The following is a 10119-nucleotide window of genomic DNA, read 5'->3' as shown; positions in this document are numbered from 1 at the left end:
GATTTACTGTATATTCACTATCTTGTAGTAGCATGTAATGGAAAAGAATTGAAAAACAATCACTTCGCTATATACCTGAAACTAACGCAATATTGTAAATCAACTACGAGTGTGCGCGCATAGCTGTGTCCAACTCTTTGCAACCCCATGAACTGTAGCCCACCAGACTCCTCTGTCCACAGAAGTTTCCAGGCAAGAAATACTGGAGTGGGTTGTCATTTCCTACTTCAGGGGATCTTCCCTAGCACAGGGGTAAAGAATCTGCCTACCAGTGCCAAAATCAGCTATACTTCAATTAAAAACAATGACCCAGATAACTGAGGCTCAGGGAAACTAGGTAACTTTTCTGAAATCACAACTAGCAAGTGGCAGAACCAGGATTTGAACCTCTCTTATCACTTGTGCTCACTTGGCCCCAATCACATCATGATAACGTGAATTGCAAACAGGCAAACCAGTTAGGAGTTGCTGCTGAATAAACCAGGTGAGCAATGAGAAAGCAGGGTCTAGTGCAGTGGTGTGTGAAAGAGATCGTGATGGAATTTGGGAAGACAGAGAACTGAGTGTGCAGGCTTAGGGAGGTGCGTGGGAGGAGGACCTAAGGGGCCTGGAAGATCCAAGAGCCCGGGGAGACGGGGCAGAGTGAGAGATCTCGAGGCAGAGATAGGCTTGTCTCAGACACAGAGACATGGGCAAGAGCAAGGCCATCCTGTGGGTGGCGATGAGTCATTGGGAGCCACGTGGGAGGCCAAGGCCAGGCCTGGGGTCGCCCACAGATTGGAATTGGAAGAGAGAGAAGGAACAGTCGCAGGAGGAGGAGGGAGCCATGTCACCATCACAGGAGAAGGTGGGAGTCGGCTGCTCAGCACCTGCTGAGAGTCAGAGGATGAGGTCTTAGTAACTTTGGAAGCCAGAGCTGGGGACGAAGGAGGCTGGGGGAGGGGGAGTGAAGGTGATGGTCATGGATTCCGCAGCAAAGGAAGGGGAGGTGAGGAGGAGGGGGAAGCTCAGGTGGTTCCCTCCCCCTCGTGAACCCTGCACCAGTGCTGCTGAAACATCGGACTCTCTCACAGTGCCTCTCAAAGGCAAAGTTGGACTCAGGTGACTTACCCAGCCCCTTCCCAATGAGCCAGAGACAGGTTTTATTTCCTAAAACATTTTAATAAAATTAACCAATAAATATTCTACACTGTATGGGCTACAGGGACAAAGAGTGGAAGACAGAGGGCCGGTCTTTCCTACTTAGGCCCTCGGGTCCCCTTGCAGAAAAGGAGGGAGATGGTGCTATGGGCTGGTTCGGGGCTAGGACTGGGGCGGGGGCGGGGGAGTGATCCTGGAATCGGTGATCTGGGCTCCATCCATCGTGTTGATATATGGGAGGAGAGGAGGGGTCAATAAAAGGAGAGCCCCTGCAGAAGGCAACCCAGAACCCCCAGAAGTGACTGGGGTGAGGGGAGAGCTAGCCTAGAGGAAGAGGTGGGGGAGGGGCAGGACGCAGGGAGCTTGGGCCCGTGGTGGCTCTGGCGGCTCTCGGGCCACAGCTGCTTACTCCCGGACATAGACCCTGGTGCACACGATGTCATCCGCCGTCATGGTCTGAAAGGAGAAGAGTCACTGTTAGCCTGGGAGGCCCCTGGTTCCTGTGCTTGGGAGCAGGAGGGCTGCGTGGAAGTACTCTTCTTGGCCGCCAGGTCCAAACCTACTTCTTGGCTCAGGATGGTTCACAAAATGCCTGGGCATCATGTGATGGAGGACAATAGAGGCCCATGGTCCATTCTATGTCTCCCTCCCCAAGCCAGGAAGATCCCCCCAGAGAACTGCTGGGGCCTTTCAGAGCAAGTCCTTTGCTCCACACGGAAGGGACACTCTTTTGCATTTGCACGAGGGTACTACATGGGACAGAGACAGCCTAGGTCTGCCCCAGCAGCTCCATCAGGAGACAGAGAGACCAGCCACCGTTGTTCTTAAATTTCCCGTACTGTGGAATGTCCTGGAAAATCTCTGAAGGTAGCCCTGGGCTTGCTCTGTCTGAGCTAGGAGAAAAGCAGGAAAAAGCCTCACCAGGATCAGCTCTCCATCGTTGGTCAGTTCTCTGGTCCAGGAGGTCTTGGGACCCTCTCCCTTCAACAGCCTCTGCTCGCAGACCATTTTGTTCTCACTCTCCCATTTCACCAGGCTCTGCACGAGAGGGTGGCCAGGTGAGTTGGGCCCACAGCTGGGACAAGGCCGTGAAAGGGACAAAGGAAGCGCCACCTTTCTACCCACCAACACTACCTAGGGGCTCTCCCCACCGGAGCTGGAGGAAAGACTCGAGGAAAAGATTGGAAAATGCCATGGTGAGACACCAGGCGATGGACCCCGTGACCCTGCGGGACCCCACCCCTGCACGCACCTTACAGGGTCTCCCATCCACAGTCTGCTCTTCAAACTCCTCTCCGATCTTGAAGTTGATCTCCGTGGTACGCACAGTGGTGGAGGTCTTGATGTAGAAAGTGTCCCCCTCCTGTTTGATCTCCACTGCTGGCTTGGACGCTGCAGCCACTGCGATCTTCCTCAGCATCACATTCACCCCTGTAGGGAGGGGAGAGGATGGACGCTCCAGCCACCTGCCTCACACCCTCCCCAGGGGACAGCAGGAGCAGGCTGAACTGTGAGTCGAATGGGAAGAGAGGGAGGCTTCCTGGGTGTCCAAAAAGCGTCTTGAATGCAGCGTTGGTGGTATAGTGGTGAGCATAGCTGCCTTCCAAAAAGTGTCTTGAAAGGAGGGCAGGTGGTGCAGCCCTGATGGCCTGGGGGGTCAGGGAGGAGGGGCAGAGAGGCAGCGCCCTCCCCTGGGAGTTCTGCTTCTAGCCTGGATGAGTCAGCAGCCCTGGATTGGGATCCCCAAGTCTCAGCTTTGCACTCAGTTCTCCCCTGTCCCTTCATCCTGCTACAGCTCCCCTTGGCTCCATTCACATCACTTTTGGTCCTCTGTCCACCTTGCTTGAGACCATCTGCTGGGGTGGGCTCATCAGAGTCACTGTGTCTGCACCCCCACCCATGTGCAGGGCAGACCCTCCTCAGCCAGCCCTCACTACTCATGTCCTGAAGTAGGGGCCACTTCGCTCTTTGCCTACTCACCTCCCCTGTCTGGTGGCCTTGATTTGCTGAGTCTCTGTCCCTCCCAGGATGAGAAGGAACAGGGATTCTCAACAGGGGAAGGGGTGTGGCAGCTGTGTCCCCCTACAGAATGGTCTGTAGCCTGGGGAAGCCACAGGCTGTGAAATAAGATCCATTAGGCCATGATTTCCACCTGGCTCACCCTCCCTTTCAGGCTGGGTGACCCTGGGCTAATGGCTTAACCTCTCTGAGCCTTAGATTTCTCAATTGTAAAATGGAGACAATAGTTTCTTCAAGAGCCTATCAAATGGGACGATGTGTGTTTAGGCCGGAGCACACACAGTACCAGGCACATCTTTAAGTTTTCAAACAGTAGCTACTCTTATTTTTGCTGTTTTTGCTGATTAAAGGAAGGCAAAGAAAAAGCCATAGTTGGGGCTCAAAGTTCCATGCATCAGACTGCTGTTCGCCTGCCCTCCTGGAAGACATCTACGTCCCTCTCCCCTCAAGGGACAGAGAGGGACACTCGCCTCCCCTCCCGTGATGTGCCCCGACTCCAGGATCACCCACCCTACTTCAGGGCCCAGCTCTTCTCATTCAGCTTCTGTGGGTTCAGAGCCCCTGTGCCTGTCCCCCTGTCCTTTCCCAGACTGGACCCCTTCTCTCTGCTCCCTAGCTATTTAAAAGGAATGGGGCAGCCGGAGAGAGCAACCCTCTGCCAGGAAGTCAAGCAGGCCGGGAGGCACCTCTAGTCGGGGCCCAGGTCCAAGCCCTGCACCACTTCACCTGGCCTGGCCTCCAGCCCTGAACTGGAGCAGAACCATTCCGGGAAACAGTGGGTGAGGATGAGGGGCCAAACTGGGCTGGGCCAGGTGAGTGGCCTGGGATTCCCCTGATGCGGGCCAGACCCCCGGCTCTCCTCTAGACTTGGATCCCTAGAGAAACACATTCCCTTTCCCCTTGGCACCAGCACAGACCCACTCCACTGCAGGCAGAAGGGAGTAAGAGGAAGGCCTGTCCCTCAGGAGCCCAGGGACCCGCTTCCTGGTTGCTGATCTCTTGGGACCAGGGAGCAATGACTGAGGTTCCTAAGACAAATTGACCTGTAAAAGAGACACATCCTGCTCCAACTCCTTGAACAAACAGACTGCTTCACTCCCTGGTGCTACCTGGGAAGACCATCCTGCTATCTAACAATTATTTTTCCCGTTACAGAAACAGGAGCTGCTCGCTATGTGCTGTGCATATGTGCTAAGTCGCGTCCAACTCTTTGTGACCCTATGGATCATAACCCGCAGGCTCCTCTGTCCACAAGATTCTCTATGTAAGAACACTGGAGTGGGTTGCCATGCCCTCCTCCAGGGGATCCTCCCAACCCAGGGATCGAACCTGCATCTTTTACACCTCTTGCATTGACGGTCGGGTTCTTTACCGCTAGCGCCACCTGGGAAGCTACATGCCATGACCATCATATTGGAAGGGACAAAGAAGTGAAGTGAGTTAGACGTGAAAGTCGTCTCAGACTCTTTGTGACCCCATGGACTCTACAGTCCATGGAATTTTCCAGGCCAGAATACTGGAGTGGGTAGCCTTTCCCTTCTTCAGGGGATCTTCCCAACCCAGGGATCGAACCCAGGCCTCCTGCATTGCAGGAGGATTCTTTACCAGCTGAGCCACAAGGGAAGCCCAAGAACACCGGAGTGGGTAGCCTACCCCTTCTCCAGAGGATCTTCCTGACCCAGGAATTAAACCGAGGTCTCCTGCATTGCAGGCAGATTCTTTACCAGCTGAGCCATAAGGGAAGGGACGGGTATCCTCCAAATACCTGAGCATCCCTCCCCAGGAGAGAGACCCCTGAATAGGACAAAGAGGAGTAGGAAGGGACTGAGGTTCCTGCGGAAGCAAGGCTCGGTTCAGAGGGGACACCCCTCCTGTCGCCTTTGGTGCTTGTGGCGCTGGGGCCAGGCTCAGCTGACCTTGGCTGACTCAGGACTGTGTTTGTCTAACGGGTCTGTTTTCGATCTGTCCCCTCAGCAAGCCCTGAGGAGGGCACGTGGCTCTGAGAGACCCCACAGGGAGGACAAACAGACTGAAGACAGACAGACAACAGGGTTGGGTTTAGGATCTAATCCTCCAGCTGGGGCCTGGGGGTGCGCTAGGTCACTGCCTCGTTCACTAGGGAGAGGGGCCAGCATCCAGAGATGATGGGGGAGGGAATGGCATCCAGGCTTTCTGAAGGGAAAACTTTTCTCCTTTCCTTTCAACAAGGGTAGAGCAAGAAAGGCTGACAGAACTGTGAGAAATACTGTGGTCAGATTGCAAGACAAACTAACAGTAAGGTAGGGTGTGGAAATCCTTGCTTTCCTCACAGCATTCCAGACCTTTCCTCATTCCTAGCTTATTTCTTCAGCTCCCTGCCCCACGCAGGGTGCCCCGTGACCAGGCCAGCCAGAGTCCCTCTGTTCAGGCCGAAATGGAGGGCTCCAGGGTTTCCAGGTGGCTTCCGAGGGGCTGAATTCTTGACTAATCTCCATCTCTCTTCAAAACCCTCTCCCCAGCCGGTCCAGGCGTTCTCTGCCCCACCCCACCCCACAGCTCCCCAGACACCGAAGGGCACCCAGGAGTTGGGACAGGCAGTCTGAGTAGGTTCAACTTCTTCCACCTTCAACCGGCTGGGCTGCAGCCCGGCTCTCCAGGGAGGGAGGGAGAGGAGAACTCCGATTTTCCAAAAAGGAGGGGGTGGCTGGGGTTTCACACGAAGCCATTTGTTGAAATCTAAGAAAGTGATAATTATCCAGAGCGATTTTAGGACTCTAGTTGCCCGCTGTAGGAAAGTATTTGTCTCACAGATGGAGGGTGGGGGGAGCACAGTGGAAAAGTTCTGAAAGGGGAAGAAAAGGGAATCTAGGGGCCCTGCTGTGACGGATCACCTAGTGGGCGGAACCCGCGGCAAAGAGGTAAGGAATCTGCCCCCGGAGATTGGGTTACCTGCAGGGGGCAAAGGGGAAGGAGGCAGGAATGCCTCCCGGGGGTTCGGTTGGGTAGAGACCCAGGCTCTCAGGCTGGACGCGGTGTGTGCAGCTTCTGAACAGCGGAGAACCCCCTTGCCTCACCCCAAGAGATACCGACCTCGTGCTTCTGGTTTCTACTTGATTCAGAGGCTGAGTCACTGCAGCAGCTGGCACTGGTGGGCGCCCCGCCGGAGAAAGAAGGATTTAGGTATTCGGGCCCAGCGCCCCAGGACCCAGGCGTCTGGCCCCTATTCTTGGGAATGTAGGCGCTCAGCTTCCCACGCCCCAGTTCCAGCTTCCCTTTCTTTCTCATACTCACCTCCGATGCCTCGGCACGCCCTCTCCCCTCCCCGGCGATCAAAAATCTTACCCAGAACTTTGAGCAAATCCTCGAAGTTCTCCGATCGGATGATTTTCCAGTTACCAGAGAAGTTAGGCATGGTGGCGGCGCTAGTGGCGGGCCCCTTAGATCTTTCCACTGGAGCACTGGACGCTGAGTCTTTTAGTCAAAAGAGATGTCTCCGCCGCCTTGCGGGACTCAGGAAACGGGGAACGTCCGAGGACAACCCTAAAGCCGGCCTGGGCTCCCGCGCGGACAGCTTTTATACCCTTCGCGGACCCGCCCTTGCCCAAGAACGAGGTGGCCCCGCCTCCCGTCCCGCCCCCCTCCCCACCTGTGGGGGCCTTGAGCCCCGTCCCTTCATTACCGTCCCACCCCCACCCCCACTACGGCCTCTGGATCTAGACCCATGCGCGGGTCCAAAATTCGCTGAGGGGGCCCGAGATTGCTGGCTCCCGCGCCAGTGGGTGGATGAGGAGGAGGCGGACGGAGGGCGAGCCCTAGGACTGGGCTCTCAATCGAGAAGAGAGGGCGCCGGGTCCCGGGCACAGAGGCTGGGGTCTCAAGTCTGCAGTCCGAGGCGCAGGGTCGCATCTCGTCTGTTCCCCGTCCCTCCCCAACCTGATACTGTGCACTCTGCTTCTTGGTGCCGGACACCCGGCGACACCACCAGCTGGCGAACCACCCCTCGCGAGTCGGAGCTGGGGCGGCCGAGCTCCGCTCCGCTGCAGCTGGAGCTGGATCCCGGGTGACCGCTCCGAACTCGAGAGAGGCTGGGGAGTCCTGGGGTGCAGGGACCAGGCACCTAAGTGAGGCAACGGCGCCCCCTGCTGGAACAACTCGAAGGCGCTGGGAGGGGGTTCACCCCCGCCCCCCGCCCGAGACTCCCCACCCGGGTTTCGGGCTCCAGTGGTGCCCGGTGGGCTTTGAAAGTTGGCGCAGGGAGACTCAGTCCTCTTAAAGAATTGGGCGGGCGTCGAAGGGTTAAACAGGAGCCTTGAGCGCGAGGCTGGGGAGGGCAGAGGTCACAGCCAATCACTTGACACGAGCTCTTTATTAAGGCTCTTTCTCTGTCGCTCCGCTCCCCAGACCCCCGAGGGGATCGCAGTACGCGGCAGGGAGGGGAGGCGGGGACAGGGGCTCTGAGCCCCCGGCGCGCCGAGCTGCCACCTCCGGGTGGAGGGGAGCGGGGGCTCGGTGCCCGGGGAAGGGGAGGAGCAGGGTCTCAGGTGTCACCGTCCTGAGCCGTAAAACGGCGGAAGGAGCGGCCGCCCCTCGGCAAGCGGCTTTGAAGTGGGAGATCAAAGGAAGGGGGTAGGGCACGGTTGCACGCGGAGACCCAAGTGGGAGTGGGCGAGACCCTGAGGGAGGGGGCCGGGAGACAAACAGAAATGAAGTCAGGCAGGAGCTTCGGAGACAGGCCAGGAGGCCGCAGCCCGCCGACCGCAGAGGAGCGGGGTCGGGCGTGGGGAATACGGCACTCCCGAGCGAGCCGAGCCCGGGGGCGGTTCCGCGTGGAGGGACGCTGCGGCCCCGCTGCCCCCGGCGGACCGGTGCACGTGGTCCCGATGCCCTTAACGCACCCCCAGCCCCGCCACCCTCCCGGAGCTGTCCTTCCAGCTTCTTCCGAGGCGGGGAGAAAAATCCCCACATCTGGTCCCAGCCCTGGGTTCCTGCCCTGGCCCCGCCCTGCCAGCGTGGCCAAGGGTGGGGCAGAGGACCAGCTCTGCGAGATTCTGGGCCCTTTTCTTTAGAGCCCTGGAACAGTCTAGGAGGTTAGGGGCCTTAGTTGGGGAGGACCCCCGAGGAGGAGAGCCAGCAGAAAGGGGCTGGAGGATTTACCAACAGCTGGAGAACACACTGGAGGTCCAGCCTCTGTGCTGTAAAGAGGAAAACCTCTGAATAATGGGTGTGTAGGGAAAATAATGCAACTAGGGTGACTCTGGCACCGGAAGGATGGAGATTAGACTGTAGAAAGGGCTATTTGACGCCCCCCCCCCCTCAAGAACCAATAAAATGTCAATTCTGAAAAAGGAGCTGGAGGCTTCAACCTGGTTTTAGGGTTCCAGGTTTTGTGTAGGAGAGTTTAATTGCAGGGAGCGGGGTGGGGGTTGGCCTGGTCTTCGGCAAGTGAGGGGGCAGCGGGTGGAAGGGGTCTGGGAAGATGGAGAGACAAAAGCAGAGATGGAGGGAAGGGGTGGTCCCTGGGGGGTGCTTAGGACCTGGGGTTGAGGCACTGCTCCTCCCCCATCAACCGGCTGCAGCTTCGCTGTAGGTAAAGGGAGGGGGATTAGGCTTTGACAGTGAAATCAGGCTCCCAGCCAAAGGGATGAGGAGAGGCTGGGGGAGGGAACAGGGCAGACACCAGACTCCTGCTGCCTCTCCCTCCCTCTCACTGCCCCCTGCCTCTTCCATCCAGGCTGCCTGTCTGTCTCTGCTCCAACCTTCTTGAGCCCCTAGCCAGTCTCCTCCTCAGTAGGCATCTCTCCTACTGCAAAAAAAGAAGGGCTAGGGCTGACCCTCTCCTCCTCAAGCTTGTGACTAAGGATGTAGAAACCTCACCCAAAAGATGGTCACCAGGATGAGGGGTGCCTGGACCTACAGGAGCACAGAGGAGAGATGTGGTCTGGCTGAGGGAACTAGAGGGGCTGGAGGTGGGGGCTCCCTGGGTGGAGGCAGGCCAGCCTGGGCCCACTCCCCTCCCTTCACTTCCTCACTCCCCCCACCCCTACCCCCATCCCCGCCACTGGCCAGGCAGCCAGAATTACCAAAGAGACAGAAGTAAGACAAAGGGAAGTTGGGCTGGGAGGAGAATTTTTTCCAGATGTGAGTGTTTGTGGTTTGGCAGCTCTTGGCCTGAGCTCCAGCCCCTGCACCCCAACCCTGGCTGAGAGAGTTTGGGCAGAGGGTCCAGAGCATGGTGCTGAGCAGCCAGGCTAGAGGTTTCAGCCTCCAGCCGCCCTATTACCATAGGAGCATGGAGGCGCATGTGTAAGGGGTACTTAGGGAAAAATGCAGGGGAAGGGAGTTGGGGGGCATGAGGTTGGGGAGCAGTGGGATGAGAGGGCTGGGAGACTGGGAAAGGGGGCTAACACAGGAAGCTGGGGGAACCTGGGGGGCAAGGGATAGTGGCTAGAGCCCTGGAACCAGGTGATGGGGAGGAGCTTAGCCAGCATCAGTCACTCAGTCACAAACAACTGGCTTTAATTTCCCGCTGGGATCCATAAGTAGAAGGAATTTCCTAGTGTCGCTGGCCTTTTAATTATGACCAAATCTGCTGCAGATCTGCCTGGGGCAATGTGTTCCCCTTTCTAAGAGCCTGGGTCATGCCTCTCTTGGGGCTCCCCCAGGAATTTGGAGACTCAAGTTGGGGGGGGGGTGCCAGATTGGTGAGACAAGGTGGGGGAGCAGAGGTAGGATAGGGATGAGGAAGAAACAGACAAGCTAGAGTTAGGAAAGACACATTCTGGAGCTTTGTCCTCATTGCAGTGTGGCTATGTGGAAAGTGGCTAGTTTTGCAGAAGGAATGCAGATGGGCAGGCTCCTGAATGGTTGCAAGAGTGTGGGTGTGAGTGGATGTAGATGGGTGCACAATTGAGGGGTCTGGGGGCTTGGGAAGAGGAAGCTGCCCCACTTCTCTCCATCATTCCCTTGAGGCTGAGTGGGGGA

At 57.3% G+C, this 10119-nt stretch overlaps 1 protein-coding gene across 1 annotated transcript; it reads right to left on the bottom strand.

Annotated features, from left to right (window-relative positions):
* Positions 1-1140: 1140 nt before the first annotated feature.
* CRABP2 (cellular retinoic acid binding protein 2) lies at positions 1141-6703 on the bottom strand. The gene is made up of 4 exons (XM_065926107.1): positions 6481-6703; positions 2393-2571; positions 2062-2178; positions 1141-1596 (listed from the first exon to the last, which is right to left on the bottom strand). Exons 1-4 carry the CDS (start codon positions 6548-6550, stop codon positions 1546-1548), a joined length of 417 nt encoding a protein of 138 aa, XP_065782179.1. The 5' UTR covers positions 6551-6703; the 3' UTR covers positions 1141-1545.
* Between the last annotated feature and the right edge of the window lie 3416 nt (positions 6704-10119).

The sequence above is a fragment of the Muntiacus reevesi genome, chromosome 1, assembly GCF_963930625.1.
Source record: "Muntiacus reevesi chromosome 1, mMunRee1.1, whole genome shotgun sequence".
NCBI classification, from domain to species: domain Eukaryota; kingdom Metazoa; phylum Chordata; class Mammalia; order Artiodactyla; family Cervidae; genus Muntiacus; species Muntiacus reevesi.
The sequence above is the reverse complement of the archived record's forward strand: the minus strand, read 5'-3'. Positions and strand labels throughout refer to the sequence as shown.

Coding starts and splice junctions, on each gene's coding strand:
- CRABP2 (XM_065926107.1), bottom strand. CDS start 6,550: ATGCCTAACTTCTCTGGTAACTGGAAAATCATCCGATCGGAGAACTTC. Junction 2,179..2,392: donor TGGATGGGAGACCCTGTAAG/GTGCGTGCAGGG, acceptor CCTCTCGTGCAG/AGCCTGGTGAAATGGGAGAG. Junction 1,597..2,061: donor ACGATGGAGAGCTGATCCTG/GTGAGGCTTTTT, acceptor TTCTCCTTTCAG/ACCATGACGGCGGATGACAT.